Source organism: Cervus elaphus, chromosome 5 (genome assembly GCF_910594005.1).
Source record: "Cervus elaphus chromosome 5, mCerEla1.1, whole genome shotgun sequence".
Taxonomy (NCBI): Eukaryota; Metazoa; Chordata; class Mammalia; order Artiodactyla; family Cervidae; genus Cervus; species Cervus elaphus.
This window is the reverse complement of record NC_057819.1, coordinates 118,249,170-118,273,396: the sequence shown is the minus strand read 5'-3', so window position 1 is coordinate 118,273,396 and position 24,227 is coordinate 118,249,170. Positions and strand designations below refer to the sequence as shown.

Sequence of the window (24,227 nt, the reverse complement as noted above, 5' to 3'; positions counted from 1 at the left end):
CTTTCACAGTTGAAGTATTCTTTTTTTTTTACTCCCCAGCTTTATTGAAATATAACTGACATAAAACATTATGTAAGTTTAAAAAGACTCTTCTAAAAATTTTAAATGCTTCATGGATGAGGCATTTGATGTTTGAATGCTCTGGTGTCAAAGCTTGTGGCCTTACACTTTTTTTCAGGATGGGAGAAATACTTTTTTAAAGGGTGGACATAGTTTCTCCTAGAAGTTTTCTGCTTTCATCCCTCCTTCTCCCTCATAAATAAGGAAAGTTCTTCACATGTGCTGGACTGTTTTAAATAAAGTTCTTGTCTGTATGTAGAAACAGGAGAAAAATGGGTCTAAGAGGTAGGTAGGTAAAGACCTTCAATTGAATTCCCTGTTTACTAAGCTTGTCTTTGACACAGGCAGTGAGGATAGAGGCACTGTAGTGAAGTGATTAAAATTAATGGCTATGGAGTCAGATGTACATCTTGCTTTTTCTTCTCTGGGCAAATGACCTAATCCCTCGGTGCCTCAGATTCTCCATCTGCAGTATGGGGAGAGTGGGTGCTGTCTCTGAGGGTTGTTATAGTGATTAAATGATGAAATTCATGTGAAGTGTGTAGCAATGCCTAGAACACAGGAAACATTCCACAAATGTTAGCTACTATATATAGTTTCCAGCTGAAGAAAGCAATTTCAGTAGAAAATACTAGAGCTGGTAAAAACACATTTGTTGATCATGAAATATTGGCGTGCTAAAGTACCTTTTACAACAGTTTTTCTTTGCAACTCATATTATACATAAGGTGTAGAAGAGGTCCTTAAAACTTTGAGAATAGATAGAACCCACGAGGAAGAATGCAGAATTTAAAAGAATCAGACTGAGAATTTAATCTAGGAATATTCCTAAATTTATTGTAGGGAAATGATTTTCTATTTCTGATAATTGGGGGAAGTCAGTGCTATGATACCTGCAGTGACTGACTATTGGCTTTTGATCCATCCGCTTTTCTTAGCACCCTCACCCCAACCCCTTTAATAGAATCCTCAATATTTTTCAGGTATCCTGCGATTGTGTAATTCATGGGACCCCCTCTCTGGCCTCACTGAGGAAGCTTCGTCAGTCTTAAGTGTCTCAAAGTGTCATCTTTGGACCAGTAGTATTAGCATCATATTGAAACTTGTTAGAAATGTCAATTCTGGAACCCCCCATCTCAGACCTACTGAATCAGAAACTCTGGGGGCAGGACCCTGAAGTTCAGACAGCCTGCATGCTTAACCTTTGACTTCTAGTGTAGTTTTCAACTCAGGTAACGTAAGAAGAGTTGAGCATATAATACAAATGAACAGTACCTTCTGGATGGGGAAAATTTTGAACTGGGAGTCATGTGCCACAGCTAAAGGGATCAGCTGCTGTTTACCTAATAGTCATTAAGAGACCACTGGTGGATCTTGTCTTTGTATTTAATAGATTTTAAAGTGCTGGCAACCAGTTGAAAAAATTTTGATACCCTTATGAAGGTCAAAGAAAATTCAACCATAAGCAAATAAAACCAACTTCAGGAATGTGACCTTAGTTTGTGATCTCTTATTTATGTGGGAGTTTTGTTGTGTGTAAAACTTGCTTCATTTCGCAGGTCATTATTTTAGACTAAATTTCTGATGTGGAAATTTTTTTGGTCATGGGATAAGGACAGTTTTAAGGTTTTTGATAAAGGTTATATTGTTCTCTAGAATGAAACTGCTGTTTCATCAGCAGTGTTTTCATGAAACCTAGCAGACTTTAGATACTATTTTTTTTCATGACTTTTAAAATTTGACCAGTCAAGGGGCATCCTTCAAATTTTTCTTTGATTTACTAACGTAGTTTAATCCTTGCTTTGTATTTATTGGCCATTTGTATTTTTATATAAATAAATCTTCCATAGTCATTTGCTTATGTGTCCTTTTGAATTGATTCGTAAGTGCAGATTGGTTTTCCCAGCTTTCTGTTTGCCTTTTAATTTGTATGCTTCTTGAATTATAAAAGTTTTGAATTTGTTGTAGTCAAATCCATCAGTCTTGTCAAATTCTCTCAAAAAATCCCGTTAGGATTTTCACTGGAATTAGATCAAATTTATAAACTAATAACCTTCATTAAAAATTTGTGGCTGCCTTCCCAGTTGTTCACGGGCTACTGTGAACCACTGTGGATAAGATAACTCCCTTCCTCACTTCCACCATCACCAGTGTTCATTCATTGAGCATACATTTACTGAAGGCTTACTGTGTGTGGGGAGACTACAGTAAGACCCCTGCATACAAAGGCATTCCATTCCAAGAGCATGGTCGTAGTCCAGTTCGTTGTAAGTCCAACAAAGTTGTCTTAGGCACCCAATTAACACAACTGACTGTATAGAACTGTACTCTAATAAATAGATTTATAATACTTGTCAAACAAACAATACATAAAACAATGAAATTAAGCATTTTTAATCTTACAGTACCTTAAAAAAGTACAGTAGTACAATACAGCAACTGGCCACCAGGGGCTGGCATTGAGTGAACAGGCGGAAGGAGTTACTGACTGGAGGAGAGAGAGGAGGTGGGAGATGGTAGAGCGGAAGGATCGTTGGCAATAGGAGACAAGGGCAAGCAGCAGTGTTGCTCACGCCTGATGTTGATGGCACAGGTTCTGGTGGTTCCTTGCTGGATTCAGTTCTATCTACTCTCTTGAAAAAATGATCCAGTGATGTATGGGTAGTAGCTCTTTTTTTCTTGTTAGTTGACACGGGACAATGTATGCTAGACACATGAACTAACATGTGATGGGACACACACATTTTTGCATCTTTGAAAGTTTGCAGCTTGAAGGTTTGTGTGTAGGGGACTTACTGTATTTAGTTTGTAGGACTACATTAGTGAATAAAATAAAAATTCCTTGTGATACATGAGTATCACAGGGAACTGACATTGCTCAAAGAACTGAGGCAATCAATAAGTGAATAAACATATATCAAGTGGTAAGTGCTGTGGAAACAAAGCAAGGTCAAAGGAGGGTGGCAGCAGCAGCTTTACTATTTTGTGTTGGTCAGAGTAGGCTTCTTTGATAAGGTGACCCCATGAAAATACAGAAGCATTGCCCAAGGATAGCTGGGGGAAGAAACTGTTCCAAGACAGCATCTATGTAAGTCAGAGAATGGAGGATGAGAATTAGTAAGAAGCCTTTTAGGAACTTTTGGCTTTTACCCCGGGTTAAAATAGCAAGTAGGTTCAAGGCGTGAGAACCCGCTCAGGAGGCTAATGCCATTTCCAGGTGAGAGATGATGGTTGCATGGTTGAAGTGGTCTGAGATTAGGTGTATTTTGAAGGTTGAGCCAAAAAAATTTCTCATGGATTAGATATGGTTGTGAGAGAAAGAGAGGAATTGAGGATAACAAGTTTTTCAGCTTGAGATACTGTTAGAAACTTTTTTTCTCTCTCTTTAAAAAAAAAAAAAAGAAGAGGAGGGGACTATCAAAAACAGATTTTTGGAAGGATATGAGAATTTTATAGTTTGGGAACACTCATTTTGTATCTGGCCAATTTTGTAGCCTTTATTTTATAGCGAACTCTACTTCCAACTGTTTCCCTGTTTTTTCCTCTGAGGGATTTTTTAAAATTAACTCATACTGGGGTAGCTGATTTATAATGTGTCTGTGCTGTATGGCACAGCGAATCAGTTATGCATATACACATAGCCACCCCTTTTAGAGTCTGTCCCCATATAGGTCACTGCAGAGTACTGACTCTAAGGGACTTCAAGATAGACAATATTGTCTGGGAGAAAAGGTCTTGGTGTTTGCAGGTAAACAGCTTGAGGAATGGTTTCTCGCCGTGTGCACCTTGTTGCCTTTGAATTCCTACTTTCAGCTTTATAAGAGTTCCTGGGTGCAGCCTCCGGCCGACTTTCTAATGGTATTCAGATGTGTGGGCTGAGGAGGGGTGTTCTGTGTGGTTATGTCACACTGCCTTTTTGAGTAATGTTGTTTCTTGATTAACCTGATGTAATACTTACTCCTTTCCTTGCTAGACAGACAGTGAATACCATTTTCCATCATTTTAGCAGCTTTAACTTCTTCTCATTGCCAACTAAATATCCTTTGATATCAAATACAATTTTCTATCCACTTTCATCTAGCTTTTCATTTCATTATTTGAAATTTGTAACGCAGTAAAGAAATGAGCTTTTTATTTTTTAAGTTTGGAAGGAATTGGCAATAAATTCTTTCACTATCTTTGATCATTAGAAATTCTGTATGTGGTATAGTGATTGGAAATAGAAATTTATCTTTCCTCATATGTTCCTACTTTTTTTGAATTAATCCTTCTAAGCTTTGGTTTGTAGAAATATCTATCCAGAGATGAGCCAGTATTCTTAGTTTCTAGCTCTATGAAACTTTTCAAAGTCTAATTTTCATGAGTTTTTAAGAGGCAGTGGTTGGAGTGCAGGTTGGATTTCAGTAAGCATTTGCTATCTAAAACTGGAAAAAGAATTTTTCTTAATGCTATGGTAATGTGGATACTCGTATCAAACAGCATATCCTTCCATTTTATGTACTCCCTTATATGTATGCATTAGTGTGTATGTGTTGTCTTTTTAATTGGGTTTCTGAACTCAGGACACTGTTGTTACTGTATGCTTTGCTTTAGTTTAAAAATAATACACACCTGTGACACTGCTGCCCAGGTCATGCCTGTCTGCCTAAAATATCGTAGAGAGGCCAACAGACAGTTACAGGAGGGCTTCCCTGGCGGCTCAGATGCTAAAGAATCCACCCGCTGCCAGTACAGGAGACCTGGGTTCGATCCCTGGGTCAGGAAGATCCCCTGGAAGAGGAGATGGCAACCTACTCCAGGTTTCTTGCCTGGAGAATTCCATGGACAGAAAGCATGGTGGGTTACAGTCCATGGAGTCACAAAGAGTTGGACATGCCTGAATGACTAACGCTGACTGAATAGGATCTTTGTTGGAGGGGCAGAAGTGCTAAGATAGTTGTAAAACATGCGCACACAGCCTTTAAAGCTTTCCCAGGGATCCCTGTGTTACTTTTGCTTGTCTTTAAACTTTACAAAAGACAGTATAAGTTGTCTTATTGGGACTTGGATTTTCAACATTATGTTACTAACAATTAAAAATCTGTGATTTTTTTTCATATAGCTGTAGTTCATTCATTTTCACTGCTCCACTGAGCAAATAATACTGTAATTTATCCATTCTTCTCTTGGTGTGCATTTGGGTTTTCCCTTGGTTTTCCCTTATCTTATTTTATAAATATGTCCAATGCTATTACTCTGAACATTCTTGAACATGCCTCCTGCTATATGTGTGCTAAGGGTTGGGTGAGGAGGCAGTGTGTATCCATGAATTAGAATTGCTAGGTGGTGAAGAATGCAGATGTTCAGCTTTATTGGATAATGACTGTTTCTGTTATTGCTCCCTAACAAGCCACCTCAGATTGAATGGCATGAAACAGGGTTTATTTTATTCTTGTAGATTCTCTGGATCAGAATTCAGAATACAGTTGGAATGGCCTGTTTCTGATACATGATATGTGGGCCTTCAGCTTAACAAGACACAAAGGCTGGGGCCAAAATACCTGGGACTAGAGAATCATTTCCAAGATGGTCCCTTCACTCACACGTGTGGCACCCTGTTAGGGACGCCTGGGTGGCTTTGCTGAGGGACACTGGCCTCTCTAGTGTGACAGCCTCAGGGTGGTCAGACCTCTTATGTAGTGTCTCTTTGTTTAGCAAACAAGGGTGGAGCGTCCTGTTCCTTTAAAACTGGCCTGGGAAGTCACCCAGCATCACTTCCATCATATTCTATTGCCTGAAGTGGTCACAAACCCTCTCAGGTACAGAGGGAAGAGACAGAACACCCCATCTTTTAATGGGAAGAGTGTCAAAGGATTTGCAACTTATGTTAAAACCACCATAATAACAGTTTTTTCCAGAGCTAGATGTACCAGTTTATAGTTTTTTAAAATGTAGGTTTAAATATTATTACAGATTACTATCGATTGTTTTGCTGCTTAAAAAATATTTCAAGCACTTGTCTAGAAGCTGTGTGCCGCGTGTGTGCTCAGTCACATCCGACTCTGCGATTCCATGAAATGCAGCCCGCCAGGCTCCTCTGTCCATGGGATTCTCCAGGCAAGAGTACTGGAGTGTGGGAATCTTTCCAACCCAGGGATCGAACACGAGTCTCCGGCATTTCCTACACTGGCAGGTGGATTCTTTACCCCTGAGCCACCTAGAAAGCCCCTAGCAGCTGTAGGCCTGTGGAGTTTTGTTCTGTGTATAAAGCAGTTCCCCAGTACCAAGCTATGAAAGAGGAAAAATGATGGAACTTTTACTTGCTGTTAGAAAAATTTTTGAATTCTTTTGGAGAGTTGAAACAAAGTCGTTGGAGGACTACTAATGAAGGCCTTTTAGTGGTTGAATTGAGATTGCATTGTACTTAGGAGTGAAGGGAGCCATTGGTGGAGGCTGAACAGAGAAGTATTGGGTTACTATTCTTCTTGATCTGCTTTAAATGTTTTGTGCCTTTGTAGGAAAGAATCTAATAGTTTTAATAGATTATTTTTATTTTATTAGTGTTTATCCTTTGAGGAATATATGTAACTAGCTATTTCTAGCAAAATCTAAATTACTGAATGTTTTAATTTTGTGTGGTAGAAAGTTGTGTTTGTCTTTGGGGGTCTTGTGTATGTAGTTGGAAGTTGGGGGTCTAGTTCTTAATCTCTCATAAGTCTTAGCAGATCAGTCACTTTATCATTTTAATTAAGAGACTTAGTTCCTGGAGCCTTTCTTTTCTTCTGTGATTAGTGGTGTGAGTTTTAAACTAATCACAAAATGTGAACTGCATCAAACTGTTTCTATTGTATTTTTCAACCATGCAGGCTCCCTCTCAATTCATCTTGTTGGAAACTACCCCGGGGAGTAGAGTGGGTACCTCACTCTGCAGCAGTTAGGTGGCATTCAGCATTTGTCTGTCAGCAGCTTAAGCATTTTATAGTCACCCTCTATGATGACCCGAGCTATCTCTGGGGAAACATTAACAGTTGCATGTGCTTATTTTGTAGTTGCCTTAGTGCTTCTGCCCTTCACAAAGATGATATTTATTCACTTTCCTAGAGCTATTTGGATTGTTCAAACACACTTTTTGGTGGGAGTGGGATTGTTGTACAAATGAACTTTCTCTTTTATCATCTCATAGTGAAGTTTTTGTCTTTAGTTTGAATTTACATGTAGTTCTGAAGAGCTGAAAAGCTGAACATGCATGCTGCCATGTGATACACCTGGAACATTATTTTCATCTCTAGAGTGTGTATTTTTCCTAGGATTTCTGTTTAGCTTTTAGGAGCTGTATGATTGATGGTAGAGGGGGTAGTGCTGTTGAACTGTGTAGCTTTATACTGTTTGCTGTAATGCAGCAGAAGAGAAAGAAAAACAGCTTTAACCTCCGTTTGTTCTTCAAAATAATTAGGCTTGTCCTATGTGTAAAAACAGCTGAGTGTTGTCAAAGGAAAGCTAGAGCAATTGCAGAGAGATGAGCCTTTACCTCATCAGACCTTTAGAGGGCGCCTGAATCAGAAGGGTAGACTGGAAAGAAACCAAACCTTATCTGGACGGAATCTTTCTTTGTGATGTGTGATCTTCTGGAAAGAAATTTACATTTCTGTTAAAATGCTGAAGCAGTTGTTTGATTAACTTTACTGAGATTAAGCCTAGTTTGGGGAATTTAGTTACTTAAATGACTCCATTGTCTGTCAGTTTTAGTGCATTATTGACTAGTTGGCACCTTGTTTGTAGGAATATACCTAAAAACTGAGCAAGATGTTCATCTCCTGCTTATTTATAGTCTGTCACTTAGGAGCAAACAGGGCTAGAATTTTGGTGCTATAAGGGCCTTAGTGATCAATCGAGGAGACTTGAGGGCCATGCATATAGAATAGATTGGGCGCTTGATTTCCTTTCATAGTGAAATTCTTTCCTTTTTTACTTTTTTAAAAACATGTTGCCATTTAGATGACTGGTGTATGTTTTCCTATTATTTATATGGTTTTGCTTATTTTTCAGAACAGACCATCAGGCTTAATTTTATGTAAAATGTCAAATATGGTAGCACTGATCAGGTAGTCTTATTTATGAATCCGTAAAATAGGTGTTAAATTTTTAAAAGACAGCATTTGTATCACAGTTACCTGTACCCAGTTACAGAAGCCAAAGTAATTTCTAAAATCAGAAAGTTAACTCTTAGCCCATGTTGGTGTACTGTACTCATCTGAGCATCTTTTCCTGATGTTTGCTTTAAGAACCTTAAAACTGAATTGACTTCTGACTCTGGGAAAGTCATTTACTCTTTTGGGTCTCATTTTCACCATTTAAAAATTGAGATGTTTAGAGATACTACTGTTTCTTTCAGTTTTAAAGTTTGGGGCATGTTTTGAGAGGATGATTTAGATTTAAACTTGGCATCATTGTTTGGTCGACATCCCAGGACTTACAAAGTCTATATGAGTCTTGTAACTAAAGGAAAGAATTTTGTTGCAGCATCTGGAGTGAGTTGAGCCTTGCAGATACTTATCTAGTTATAAATAATATCCTCTTTCCCCTGGTATAAATTACCGCTGTACATACGGGATGTACTTCATGCCGATGGTCATAAGTTCATCACATCTTATAAAGAAAGCACCTTGTACTTTTTTTTTTTTTAGTCCAGCTCACAAGTTTTATAGATACGAGAACTGAGTAGTGGTCTTAAGGTCTGCCTTATAAAGCAGGGTTTCCCAAACTCAACTTGAATTGACATTTTAAAATTTATTTATTTTGTTTATATTTGGCTGTGCTGGGTCTTAGTTCATAGCATGTGGGATCTTCAGCCTTTGTTACAGTGTGCAAACTCTTAGTTGTGGCATGTGGGATTCAGTTCCCTGACCAGGGATCAAACCCAGGCCCCTGCATTGGGAGTATGGAGTCTTAGCTACTAGACCACCCGTGAAGTCCCAGGGACTGGTTCTTAATGAGTTGGGAATAATGACTATGGTTACTTCTCAGTGATCTTGAATTTGTGGATAAGTTTATCTTCATCACTTTTACTTATTTTTAGTGAAAGGGACCTCTACAGAATAATTGGCCTGTGAAGCCGTCTGCCTCATCACCCTCCAGCCCTCATTACATACCCTGCCGAGCATGTTGGAACTCAATTCAAAACAAAAGATATTTGGTCTCAGGTTCCTGTTTCTCAAGTGTGTTTAAGGAATGCACATTTACCAAAGCAAATATTTGTCATTGGATGGAAGGCACGGAGTGCCTTAACAGTAGCTGAGTTAGTTCAGCTGGGTATGGTAGTTAGTGCGAGAGCAGCAGCTACCACTTGCTGAACACTTGCCACAATACCAGGCATTCGTTGGCACTGGGATGCAGGTCACCACTTGCTTTTGTCGCCCAGTTGTTCCAACAGGGACATGTCTCTCTGCCTCAGTCATTCTGCACTGCCAGCTGGTTTGATCTCTGAGTGCTCACTAGATCATTAAAATGCTTTCTTAAAGGTTTTGTGGGAGGTGGGGTGGAGAGTGCGTTTATGTACTATGTAGTAAACAAGAAATTTGACAGAATAATTTTCAAGTTCATAGGGAAAAAATGTTCAAAAGATGCCAAGAAAACTTTGAGATACAACATCTTCTATCATATAATTCAAGATTCTAACTATTAGTAAATGGTATGAAAGAGCATGGTAATGTGGAGATGATGTGTGAATTCTGTTTTACTGTGTGTAAAAGCATCCAGAACATTCACAGGACTCTCTGTAAGCATCCATTCAGGTTGTGTATGGTTGTTATTAAGAATATAGCTTTGTAATATAGCTTTATTTTTCCTGGTCTGTGTAGGTTTAGAGTAAGAGTGTGGACTGTAATTTCATGTCTCCCTCTGGCAAAAGAGACTAGCCAGAGTGGTGTCTGAGATTTGGCACCAAAGGAGAAAGGGGTTAGCTTCACTATAAGATTACATTGGTTTTTATCTGTTTTAAAGAAAAGAATCATAGTTCTAACCTCTATCCTCTCCCCTCTCTCCCTTCCTGTTTTCCTCCCTCCCTTTAAGCAAATTTTGACTACTATTTATGTGCCAGGCATTGTTCAAGATACCAGGGATGTGAGGGTGAACAAGACGAAAATCCCTGCTTTCCTGGAGAGGGTTCTAAAGGGAGAAAAAGACGAGAAGATAGTATGATTAAAATATTTCACATGTAAGCTCAAATTATAAAACCAGGAGGATGAATAGACTAGAAAAGGCTGCATGTGAGGATGAAGACTTGTCATTTTAAGATGAAGGCTTCAATGAAGTGACTTTTGAGGAAGAGACCTGGAGAACGTGAAGAAGTCTGTCTTGGGAACAGCAATGAAAGGACCCTCTGGTTGCTGGCTTGCCTGGCATGTGCAGTGAAAGCAGTGACTGAGGGCCATGAGCCAGGAGGAGAACAGGGGATGAGACCAGAGAAGTAGCAGGGATGGCGTGGGCGCAGGCGCGGTGCCACACGACTGTTTGGGACAATTGTACGGACTTGGGGGCTTTTACTCAGAGATGGGGAGCTGCTAGAGCAGACTGTGGAGAGAGGAGTAACACGGTCTAAGTTGTCTTTTTATAGAGCATCACTGGCTGCTTGGTTCATGCTAAATAGTGGGAATGCAGTCAGGGATGAGAGCCAGACTATTTAGAAGGCTCTTGTAATAATCTGGGCAATTTTAACCAGAGTAGTGTTGGTGAGGTAGCAAGAAGTGGTTGAATACTAGATGTATTTTGAAGATAGTGCCAGTATATTTGCTGATGGACTGAATATGGGGTGTGTATGTGGGTTGTGTGAGAGAACGAAAGAGGGGCGAGAGATTTGAAGTTAAGAATGACACGGATTTTTGACATGAACAGATCCATCCAGGTCAAGGGGGTTTGGAGTGGTGTGAGGGATGAGGAAGTGGCAGGGGTTGGGATGGATTTTGAATACAGTTAAGTTTGAGATGTTTCTTAGAGATTCAGAGGGAGGTGGTGAAAACAGGTGGGTGTTAGAATCTGGAATCTGGAGGGAGGGGCAGTCTTGGCTAGAGAGAAAAACTTGAGGATCAGAAACACAGATGATACTACTTAAAGCTATGAGACTGGATAAGATCACCTAGGAAGTGAGTGTAGAAAACAAGATTTATAGGTGTGGGCAGTTGGAGTCTTAGAAAGAATTTTTTTTTTTCTTTAAAAGGCAAGAGAAAAACCAGGGTAATACTTGTTTTGAAAGACAAGTGAAGAAAGGAATTTGAGGAGGAGCAAGTGATCACCTGTATTAGACTGCTGATAGGGTAATGATCGGAAAAGGCAATGGCACCCCACTCCAGTACTCTTGCCTGGAAAATCCCATGGACGGAGGAGCCTGGTAGGCTGCAGTTCATGGCGTTGCGAAGAGTCAGACACGACTGAGCGACTTCACTTTCACTTTTCACTTTCATGCATTGGAGAAGGAAATGGCAACCCACTCCAGTGTTCTTGCCTGGAGAATCCCAGGGACGGTGGAGCCTGGTGGGCTGCCGTCCATGGGGTCACACAGAGTCGGACACGACTGAAGTGACTTAGCAGCAGCAGGGTGATGATAAAGACTGAGAATTGGAAGTTGGGTCTAGCACAGTGGAGATGTTGGTGACCTTTACTAGCTATTTCAGTGCAGTAGCTGGGGTGAAAGCTTGATTTTAAGAGAGAATGGTAATGGGGAGAGAGAGATTAGACACAGTGAATATTTGTTGCAAAAAGGTAAGAGAGAAATAGGATAATAATGATTCCCCTGGCCTCTTACTTTGAGCTTGCTTCAGGGCTGGCCTGCCATCCTGAGTAGTACTCCCCTTTCACCCGCCAGAGGAATGAACCTATCTGGGCCCCTTTTTGTTGAATGTAATTTTTTACATGCCTTGTCACTATATTATTATTCTAGTCCTGAGGTCACTAATCCACCTTCCTCTTTTCAATATTTTCAGAGTTTTTCTTAGGTTGCTGCCTTTTGCATAATTTCCAGGGTTTATAGTTGTGTTTAGTAGGGATGAGCTGGAAGAATAAAGCATATTGCCTGGACCAGAAGTTCTTCTATTAATACTTATTTTTAAAAACTGGAAAGTTAACTAACAAATTGATTTTTGATTCAGCTTCATTTTCTTGAAGATGTATCATTTATTCCTAAACCTCAGTAGCTCTGAGTAATATTTTCGAAAGTATGTTCTTACACATTTCATGTATATGATGGAACAGCATTCCTAGACCTTGAACACTGATAAGAGCTTTTGTTCTTTTCATTTTTTCAACAGCTGGCTCGGTGTTAGTGGCAGGCCTTGGATTTGGAATTTAGTGTTCAGCTGACTGTAAACACTATGCTCTTCCCAATAAACTGTATTTTATTTTTAAAGTGAGAAGAAAAGGTTTCTCTCTAAGAATTTTTGATCATTCTAGAGATGGCCAGAAACAAGTTCTCCCCATGGAATAAGTGCCGATGTCCTCCCTCCCCTGCTGCTTCCTTGTCCAAACACTGTACTGTTGACTCTCCTTTAAGGAACCCAGGCTGGGAAGCAGTGTGATGTTCCTGAGAAACTTCTGAGTCCCGTGCTGCTTGCAGCAGGTACTTGTTGTAAGGTGTGATCCCAGTCAGTCTCTTGCTTTGGTGAGTGAGCTAGATCAAATAACAGCAATTTACTGTTAATACTCTTACACTTTAATTTATAGCTTTCGAGTGAATGGGATTATTTAACTATTTAGAATTTTCATAGGAGAAATTAGTATTACATACAGAATTTGAATATTCTAGCCTCAGTTTGATTATTGAAAGATTCTAAAATGGAAATCACTTTTATAAAGCAATGGATTCTCTAGGCAGAACAGTAGACATAAGCTTGATTGGTTCAATCTGGAGGAGCCATTCTGGATTAGCAGTTATTTTAATAGCTGAGATCTTTTCAGTACTAACTTTGTCATTTTCCTTTCTTCTAGAAACATAGCAGATTCCTACACTCTAAAAAAGGCACAGTAACTAAGCCAGTGTTTTGTTCTGAATCTTCATCCTCCAGTTCAGTGTCTAGTCTCGACCAGCTACAGAGAACTGTAAACCATTTCCATCCTTCTTTGTAAGGCTTTGTTTTTCTCCGTTAGCACACTTAAGTCTGTGTAAGGCATTCAGGTCTTTCAGACTTAATTTAGGTATTTTTGAGTTTGAAAATTAAACAGAGCTAAAATAAGTCTCATTTTTTTATATTCCCTGAGAATTCCTTATTCATAAATTATAATACATGGATGCAGATAACATTGAAGATTGATTAGCAGCTAAAGCACACAGTAAGTAGTGCCTATAAGAAGGCATGGATAATCTAGTTGAAGACCAATCATATGTAAGGCCTGACTTGGAAATATAGAATACATAAGTAACAAAATAAGGGGACCACACTAAGCTTAAAGAATACAAAGTAATGAATTGTGAGATACAGGTCAGCAGGAAAGACTCCAAGAGGGAGGTGGTTTTTAAGAATAAAAGATGTTAATAGATATTTCCTGGTTGTAGACTTGGATAGACCAAACCCAGTGGCCTGAGGACAGCTGAGAGTCTGTTGGAGAATTATTATGTTTCTTTCTTTTATTGTGCCTGGCAGTTTATATATTATGTATATGTTACCGTGTTTGATAAAGAGTCTGACAGATGGGCATTGGGAGCAGTTTGAAGTACCTTATATAATTCTTTAAAGGTTGGGTGTGGTTTTTTTTTTTTTTTTAAAGCATATATCTCAGTCTTAAACATGAAAAAATTGAATGTACAAATAATTTATCTGCTGATCTACAGAATAATAAGTAACAAACTAAAGGTTGTTTAGAGGTGTTCGTTTACAAACCTGGGAAATTCTAAAGGACAGATAGCTCTGTTTCTTCCACAAATAAATTGTGAGGGGGGAAAAAAGAGGAAAACTTAAAATTTGAGGTGTTTTATCCAGACACAGTGTGTGGATCTTACTTGCCTTTGATTGGGCTGACCAGTTGAGATGATCCAGGAAATTTGAACAATTACTAGATATTTGACATTAAGGAATTTTTGTTTTTTTAAAAAATATACAAGTATATGTAAAGTGAATTTACCTTTTGGAGACACATATAAAAATATATGCCAGATGTAATGATCTGATCATGAGAATTGGCTTCAGAATCAATCTGTAAGGAGGAGGTTTAGATGTTTCGGATGTGGTAAGATTGTCCAAGAGTTGATAGTTAGTTGAGAAAGTATGTTCTTACACATTTCATGCATATGATGGAACAGCATTCCTAGACCTTGAACACTGATAAGAGCTTTTGTTCTTATCAACTAGCTAGTTAGTTTTGATAAGAGCTAGTTGATGGTTATATGGGAGTTCATTATCCCTTAGCTAGTATTAAAATGTTCTTCATTTAAAATAAAAGTTCCAAGATAAATCAAAGAACATGGACCAAGATCAGGATTGCTTATACTGTTTCATAATAATAACATGGATTAGAGTCCTATAGGATTTGACCCTACCTACCTATATCCAGTGTCAACTCCAGTGCATTTTTCTTCTTCACTGTCAGAGCTCCAGCTCCATGACCTGTGTACAAGTTGTTTCTTCTTCCTAAGACATACCACAACCCTCATTCAGTATCTTCTGTCTCTCTCCATAACCTCTACCCTTTATCTCAGCAAGTTTGCTTGTTCAAGTCCTAACTTACTCTTTGGCGCTCAGGTTAATTGTTAATACCACAGAGAAATCTTCCAGATCCTCCAGTCTAAATCTGATGTCATATAGTTATCTCTTCTCTCACATTCTGCGTGATTGAATTATTAACATTTGTCTACCCCATTAAACTCTTTGAGTCAGCATTTTTATTTTTTATGATTGTGTCCCCAGCACCTAGTATAATCCCTGGTAAATCAAATAATAGATCTTAAGTATTTGTTAAATGGAGGGAAGAAGGGAGGAAGAGTTTCCTGATGGATTGAAAGCTTGGCTGAAATAATATACCAAAATACACAAATCTTATTTCAGTTTCAGAGGTGTAATCTGATTTAAGCAGTGAGACAGAAGGGTCAAGTGTTCAACCCCAAATCTTACCAGGATGAATTGGCTCTGGAACATTTACTTCCTTTGCTACAGAACAGCTCTAGAAAGCTGATATAACCTCGAGTGACAGCCACAGTGTCTTAACCCATTTTCATCTATGAGTTTTATAACTAAAATGTGGGATACTTGACTCTACGGACAGTTTGTTTCTCCTTCCCTGCCCCCCGCCACTTTATTTCCCTCATCTCTGTAAATTTGGGGCCACAGGAATAATGTCATTGAAGTTCTGACTGAATACAGTGTGTTTTAATGCTTTAGGTGTCTTTGAAGCCCAATACTCAAGACACTGAGAATTCTGTTGCTAATTGAAAACACCTATTTCCTGATTATGTATGCCTCTTAGAGATTTCATCTCTTGTCCTCTTTTGTACCTTTTATGATACAGAATTAAAATCCAAAGTTTATATATATTTATGTAATAATTGTACAATATACATATTGTACTTTACAATTAAGATTATATCATTTTGTGAATACCACATCCTGTGAGGCTGACGTTGCTATTATTTCTGGAGGTCAATTTACACATGTCTAGGATCATACAAAGTAAATAAAAGTGAGAGCTTGGCTATCTTCCTGCTCTTCCTTCTGTTCTTTTCACATTGCTCTTGAGCTAGGTAGTTAATACTTGTATACACATTTTTTAAATGCTACTCTTAGTAATGTTAAGATTTTCTGTTCTCTACTGTATTGACCCTAAGCCTTAGGCTGGATACTGTGAATCTAGCAGCTGTGTGCTCTGACGTTCGATGATGATCTCAATTTCACATAGTCTGTTTTATTGATATTATAAGTCATCTAAAGAACCTAGAGACTTCAGAATGTTGGTGTTTCAGAAATTGTGCACTTCTGGAAGTAGCACATAACTGTTGAATATTTGGTAGAACATGGTACGGTGTAACCTGCTGTGGGTAATCATTTTACTTTTATTTTGTTACATTTCCAGGTCAGGGAAAAGTATAATCCACCAGCATTGTTCTACTGGACTTAAAGATTTCCCATCCTGGACTGGAACTAGGTGACTTAGTCAAAGGCTGTTTGACATGGTTCAGTGCCTAACTTCAGTATTACTTTTAGATAAATCAACTTTTACTGCAGTTTATCTTTGAGAAAAAAGGAAGTGCCGTATCTGCTACTGCTGTCTGTGGCAGCACTGTAGGCAGTGAAGATAGGGTTTTATCAGTTACAAAGAGTTGCATTAGTAATCTGTTTTACAGTCAGTTGGCAGTCTTTTCTCTGTGTGAGTAGAAATTGCTTTCCGTGTTGCTTTTCTTAGTGGTAGTTAAGTTATGGTAACCACTTCTAAGTTAAGTTACTCTTAAGGTGTAGTAAAAAAAGGTTTTTATCATTGACACCTTTGAAGAGTCAGTGGATAAACTTAGTCCTTACATTTCTTGTGTTGTCTAGTTGCTCAGTCATGTCCGATTTGTTGTAATCCTACGAACTGTAACACACTAGGCCTCCGTGTCCATCACCATCTCCCAGAGTTTGCTCAAACTCATGTCCGTTGAGTCGGTGATGCCATCCAACCATCTTGTCCTCTGTCATCCCCTAAGAGAAGTTTAATCTCCTTACATCAGAGTCCCCATATTGATCTGTTTGTCCTGTACTAATAAAATATTACCATTAACATTATCATTCAAGAGGATTTTAGAGAGTTGAAAACAAAAATTAATCCCTTTGTTCTGTTGACCAGCGTGTAACTTGAACTCTAAATTTTCTAGTACTTTCCACTATTTAGCTTTCAAGTGTTTATAAATACCAGAGCTTTCTTAGAGGAAATGACTTTTTTGTTAAAGTAAATAATTATTCTTAGATCCCATAGAGCATCTTAAGTTCTCAATATGTGGTAATACTCTAATCCTGTTTTAAAAAAAAAACTATTAAAACTATATAGGTTCACATAGCTAAAAATAAACCTATAGAACATACACTATTATACAAATAAATACTCGTAACATAGCTAGCAATGTTACAGCTTACTAGTCATGTGATATTACAGAAGCAGTTATTGGTATTGTATCTTTCCATGGTTCAGTTCAGTTCAGTCCTGTCTGACTCTTTGCGACCCAATGAATCGCAGCACGCCAGGCCTCCCTGTCCATCACCAACTCCCGGAGTTTACTCAAACTCATGCCCATCGAGTCGGTGATGCCATCCAGCCATCTCATCCTCTGTCGTCCCCTTCTCCTCCTGTCCCCAATCCCTCCCAGCATCAGGGTCTTTTCCAATGAGTCAACTCTTCGCATAAGGTGGCCCAAGTATTGGAGTTTCAGCTTCAGCATCAATCCTTCCAGTGAACACCCATGTTTAGGGACCCCAAAAAGCAATTCATTGTGTAAAAGTTTAATGGATCTTTATCCCATATATGTAGGCAAAGGGAATCTACCAGTAAAATGTTTAATAAAAGCAAGGAACAAAATATTAGTTAAAATGACTTCCCACTCAGGTGGTGGTCCAGTACATGTAGACAAAGTATTTTGGTACAAAGTGAGATGAAAGTTCACAGAAAATAACACCTTAGAAGGCATCCTCGAGTCCTGCACAAAATCAGGGCAATTGTTTTACTGATTGTTAGCACAGAGTAAGCAAGAGGAAAGAGTTCAAAGGCTTCTCCGTGTTGGAATCCACATATTGATAATGACAACAGTAGAAACCAGTTCATCATTATATTCATATAAGCATCACTCTGCAGCCTTAGTGACATGTTATTTTTAAAGCATGACCCTGCTTTTAAATCACTGTCTCTCGTTTTGAGCTGTAAATTATTAAGAATAATAATTTACATTTTGAATATTAGGGACAAAATCTACCTCTGCCTCTGATAAACTGAATTTCTGTAGCATGTTGTTTTTGCTAAGGAAAGAAAAACATAAACTCCGTGCTTGAAACTGTTATTCTTACACTATGTTTTGTGTTCTGATTTGCCATTGGAGTGGCGTAACATCTTCACAGCTCACCTCAGGCTTGCTAACTGTATACATCCCATCTTTGTTAGCAGTTCAGATTTCTGGCCATGTTGCTGGTATTTTGAACACAAAATACTTTTTGGACACTTAAGGTGGGGTTTTCCATTTTTCATTAATTACAACATGACAACTTCCTACTGAAAATTTTATCTGGTTAGAAACTGTCATGACAAATGTATTTGTAGAGTTGAAACATGTTCATAATTGGGGGTTGTGGTCCTCCATTAACACTGCCTGTCTTTAATTAGCTTATTAGTCAGGCTTCCAAAAAAAAAAAAATACCGGGAATTAAGTTTTGCACTAGTATTTAGAATAATATTTATCAGGCTGTTCATGTTCACAATAAGAAAATTGAAAGGAGCTGTTCCTTAATATTTGAGGGAAAAAAGTGTTTATCTACCAGAGTTCTTAGGAACTGAAATGTTTTAGGAATTTTCTTTTCCTTTTGTATTTTTAAGTTTTCACATAGTTAAAGTGTTTTCATTTCCTTCTTACTTTTTCCTTGACCTCAAACAATAAAGAACAGAAAAAAAAATTCTTTTGTTTAAGATGTGTCAAAATTCAGAAGTAATAAATTTCCTCTTTCCTGCCAAGTCAGAGTGCTTACTGTTGGAACACTGGTGAGAAGGCTTCTGAGCTGAGTTCAGGATCATTGGGAGAGACTGCCAGGATTATTTGTCCACCAAGGGTGACTAAGGAAGGCATGCTATAAATTAGCCAAGAAATCATCTTTCCCCGCTTTGGTTTTCAACGTTAGAGTATTATTTGGGCTAGCCACTGTCAGTTGTTAGAACACATTTGTCTGAGAATAAACCTGTCATTAAGTGGATGTTTTGTTAATTTTACTGATCACTTTTTGGCTTCGAAGTGCTGCCTTTTATGGTGTTTGACTCCCCTTCTACTTTGTTTTCTTGAAGACTTAGGATTTGTAAAGAAGCAGATAAAAACTGTGGTTTCTTACACATAAGAGTGACAGGAAGAAATATGATTTGAGGAGATTTTATTTAAGAATAATATTATGTGGTTCATGTTAGGAGTGGCAGCTGAGGAGGTTACTGGAGTATCCTGGTGGTGGTTGATGGTGGGGATTGGTACTGTGGCATCTTCAGGAATGAACCTGTGAAACCAAGAGATTTTACAAGATAGGAAGGTTATGAACCTTGAAGAGTAGTGAAAGCTGGAAATAGGACATGAGGGTTGACTAGTTTTATTTCTTTTAGTGAAGGGGAACATTTTTTAGTGCAAGAATGATCCAGAGGTTGCACTTGATGTCTTGAGGTTCTTTTTCTGAATTTGGGCTAGAACTAGACCTGCAGCCAACATTGAACCAGATAATTGTACTAAAGAAGAGAGTATCTCTATGTTTTCTATCAGACTTCTAGTTTTTAAAGAGAAGTCGAACCTTACGTAACAGATACAGCTAAAATCTAACTTATCTTTTTCCCCTCCTAGAGCTAAGGAGGACCCTGATCCTGAATTTGCTGTTTATCAGCACTGTACATGTTTTTATGCATTTACTATTTATGTATTGGTAACAAGTCTTATAATTGTGTTTTATTCTTCGTCTTTTTTCTTGGGGGGCGGGGGGGTTGGGCTATGCAGGGTCTTGGTTGGGGCACTCAGGATCTTTGATCTTCCTTGCGGTATGTGGGATCTTTTAGTTGCTTTTTGTTTGTTTGCTTGGTTTTTGTTTGTTTTGTTTAGTTTTTATATAGTTTTTCCATTCCACATTGTTGAGATTTAGACGTGTTGGTACATAGTTATAATTAAGTTGATAAACGATATTCCATTAAATTGCTTAACTACTTGTGTGTATCTATAAAAGCACTTAATTTATTATTAGTTTTTATATTTTTCCATTCAGCATTGTCTTCTGAGATACAGTCAGGTTGATACAGATAGCTCTAGTTAATTAGTTTCTGTTACTATAGAAAAATCCCTTAAAGGAGTAAATTAGTTTATCTGTTTCCTTATTTTAACAAATTAAAGTGTAGCTAATTTTTAGTTGTTACAAACTATTGCAGTGAACCTATTTCTTTATGCAGATGTGCAGGTTATATTGTCAGAAATAGAATTTCACGATGATTGAGTACACACATTTTCCACCTAGCCAAATATTTCCAGATTACTCTTTAAAAATGGTGGTGCTAGTTTTTATTTTTGTTGGCAGTATATGAATTACTGTTTTCCACATCTACCAACACTTGGTTTTTCCAATCTGGGTTTGAAATGACGTCTTAATATTTATAATATTTTAACCAAAATCTAACAATACATGGCATATTTTTACGTATTTTTTGGCCATTGGGATTTCTCATGTGAATTTTTAATATGTTCATCTTTTGTTAGATGGTCTTCTTAAACCTCTTTGTTGGAGTTCGTTATATATTCTGTCATTTTAGTTTCGTGTGTTGCATATATCTTCTGCCAACCAGCTTGCCTTTCTTAAATCTTTTGCAGTTTTTTGAAAGTTAGCTCAATTTTTTTTAAGAGATGTAAGAAATTCTTCCCTGCCCTGAAGTTCCAAAGATAATCTTGTTAAGTTCAGCTTTTTGGATTTAGGAATTCCAAAACTAGGGAATTATAAAGAAAGGAAGTAATTTTACTTTTTTCGTGTATTTTTTCATGTAGAGAACTGGCATCTCAATGCCATTTATTGAATAATTCAGTCTTTCCTCACTGCTCGCTCTGCCCATCTCTTATATGTATCCAGTTCTAAGTTTAGGAGTTTCGTATTCTGTCCCACTGTCTTTTTGTCTTTCTAGACTGCCTTAATCATCATAGCTTTACCTTACATCTGCAGTGTTAGGGTTCATCATATTTTCTTTAGAATTTCTCTAGTGCTGCTCTTTTTTTTTTTTTTTTTAATGTGAATTTTTGAATGAATGTTTGTAAGCTTCCATTAAAAACCCTGGGAGAGGGGGCTAATTCCTTGGTAATCCAGTGGTTAGGACTTTGCCCTCTCCCTGCCACGGGGCCCAAATGCAACCCCTGGTTGTGGAACTAAAATCCCACAAGCCATGTGGCCAGTCAAGAAAAGGAACAAAAAAACAAAAAGCCCTATGGGGAATTTGATTGGAGCTTTATTTGACTCTGTAAATAGATATGAAAATTGTTATCTTAAAAAATCTATCTCACCATTTAAGTAGGTCTCTTAGTTTTATTATATTCCATGCAAAGATATTTGGTATATAATGTTAGCAATTGTTAGTGTTGTAAATAGTGCTTTTTTAAAAAGTGAGTATTTTCTACTTGTTAGCTTTTGGAAACACTGTTAATTTGGGTATGCTGATCTTGACTCCGCAACTTTGCTGAAGCCTTGGTTAGTTTTATAATTGGTGGTGTCTTGGATTTTCTGTGTAGATCTGTAATCTTTATTCTTTATATTTCTTGAAGTAGAAAATATTTCTGTCTCCTGAGAAATTTTAAAAATTTAGAAAAATTTTTTGCCGCCAGATCAGGATATTTGGAAGGCAGTTTCAGCTAGTTAATTTGGGATGTATCTATATGCGAAGAGTTTTAGTATCCACATCGCCTGTGACATATATACACATCGTCTTGAGTTTTTTTGACACTCAAGTTGGTTTGTATAAGGGCATTTAGATGTTAAAACCTTCCCACTCCCATTTAGCATAAATGTTACTGCTACTCTTGGATTTCACTCAGTTTATTTCCTTTTAGGAGGCGCAGGTCAGAATGGAGATGGGCTGCAGACCGAGCAGCTATTGTCAGCCGCTGGAACTGGCTTCAGGCTCATGTTTCTGACTTGGAATATCGAATTCGGCAGCAAACAGATATTTACAAACAGATACGTGCTAATAAGGTAAGGGATAAGTGTCTGGTCTTTTTCAGCCCAGCTAAAAACTATCATTATCCCCTTTTCCCCATCCCTCAATAACTCTTAACTATGTCAAAGAGAATGATTTAATATGATCTGATATAGCGGTTTAATTTGTTTAAGAGCCTGGTGTTACTTAGCATGATGCAGACAACACTGTTAGAATAGAATATGGGTTTAGAACAAAACAGTTTGTACATCTGGGCTAACGGGGGACAGTTAAAAGGAGGGTGGGGCACGGCTTAAGGCGCCATTGACCTGCGTGACTGTTAACTGTGAGAAAGCCGTGATGACTGAGGGTTTTCATCTTTTTTTTTTAAACTTAAATCTGTTTCTGTTTTGCTGCTTAGCTTCCATTGTTGAGGGAAAATGGATTTTTTTCTGAAAGATAATTCAGGCAAGATTAGATTCTGGTGATTTCATTTTTCCCTTGTTCTTTTTGTGGTGGATTGACTCTTAACCATACTGCTTTTATCTTTAACAGTGATGCTTGTATAATTTTTCTCCTGAAAAATCAAGTTATAAAAATGTCCTCTGCTTATTTGGGGTTTGACTGAGGGATCGATGTACATGGAAAAGAAATCCATTCAGCAAATAGTTGAGTGCCTCCTGTGTACCAGCACTGTTCTCCTTAGTGGCAACACAGGGACAAATAAAAATCCTCCTTTTGTGGTTCTTAATTTCTTGGAAGGTACTTTTGGTATTAGCTTGATGCAGTGAACTCCCTGACTGAACATGTGGGTCTAGATGAAGCATCTTCTGCTTCTAAAAATAAGTGTCATGACACTTTTTTGTCCCACCTTAGTGCTGGTCAAAGCCTTAAGAAAATTGTTATACACTAAAATTGTGAACTGTGTGCATTAATTAGTAGGCCAAAAGTTAAAGGGTGACTAACTGCCAAGATGAACAAAAGAGTGAGGGTTTGAAGTAAAAGTTCTGCAGCCTCCCTAATATATTATATAAGCTTTTATTCCAGACATTATACTGGAGTGTTCTTTGAGCTTCTTCCCCAGATAGAGTTACATGTAATTCTCCAAAAGTTCATTGGAACATAATATAATTGAGGGCAAAGTCCAGAGGATTTAACCTTTTAAAAAAATAATAATAATAAAAATGGGTTCCCTTAGGATAGGGAACATATTAAATCCTGACTAACTTTAAAAATTAGAGCAAATGAGGATTTGAACCTAAAAATATTCACAGAGAATGGTAAATGTTATGCTTTCCTTAGCTGTTTCTCACAAAGAAAATTAAGTGAGATTTGCAGAATATCAGCTGGAATGGTGATTAAAAAAAATATCAGGAGATGGCTGAATATGCCTATCCTGAAGAGAAAAACATTCTTGCTCAGTGTCTGTGTCAAAACTTTTATAGCCAGTAATTAAGTGAGAATTTTCATATTTGAGAACTGAAGTCTCTTAGTAATAACTGAGATTATTAGAATAGTAGTCAGTCATATTTGTTGCTGTATCTATTATATTTGTATACAACTGTATGTATTGTGTGTTTATATATGATCCTCATTATAAAACTGCTATATCTAATAAACTCAAAGATGCTACTGCTTGTAGCGGCACCATATGTTACAGTTTAGGTGCTCAGTCGGGTGAAGCTCTTTGCGACCCCATGTACTGCAGCACACCAGGCTTCCCCGTCCATCAGGGTGGGGAAAGCTGCCTCACCAGCTCCTGGCGCCTACTCAGACTCATGTCCATCCAGTCGGTGATGCCATCCAACCATCTCATCCTCTGTCATCCCCTTCTCCTTCTGCCCTCAATCTTTCCCAGCATCAGGGTCTTTTCCAATGAGTCAGTTCTTCGCATGAGGTGGCCAAAGTATTGGAGTTTCAGCTTCAGGACTGATCTCCTTTAGGATGGACTGGTTGGATCTCCTTGCAGTCCAAGGGACTCTCAAGAGTCTTCTCCAACACCACAGTTCAAAAGCATCAATTCTCCAGCACTCAGCTTTCTTCACAGTCCAACTCTCACACCCATACATGACCACTGGAAAAACCATAGCCTTAACTAGACGGACCTTTGTTGCCATAGTAAGTATCTTTACCAGAGTCTCACAGCATGGATACTTCTGTTTTTGATGCATACTTCAGAGAAGTACTTAGGCAGTGTGCCTCAGTTTACAGTCTCACTACCTGTGTGGGAAGAGTCTCACTTTTGGTTCCTACTTTATTCTTTAGCTCATAACTCAGTAGTAACGACAGCAGTTTTGTGAAATTATCAAAAATCTTACTGTTGTTCAGTTGCTGAGTCGTGTCTGACTCTT

The 24,227-nt window shown here is 38.1% G+C and overlaps 1 protein-coding gene across 1 annotated transcript in view; it reads left to right on the top strand.

Annotated features, from left to right (window-relative positions):
* KANSL1 (KAT8 regulatory NSL complex subunit 1) overlaps window positions 1–24,227 on the top strand; it is a 172,888-nt gene that overhangs the window by 95,291 nt on the left and 53,370 nt on the right. Inside the window, 1 exon segment of the mRNA XM_043904919.1 lies at window positions 21,791–21,932. Within this exon segment, the coding sequence (XP_043760854.1) occupies window positions 21,791–21,932 (142 nt within the window).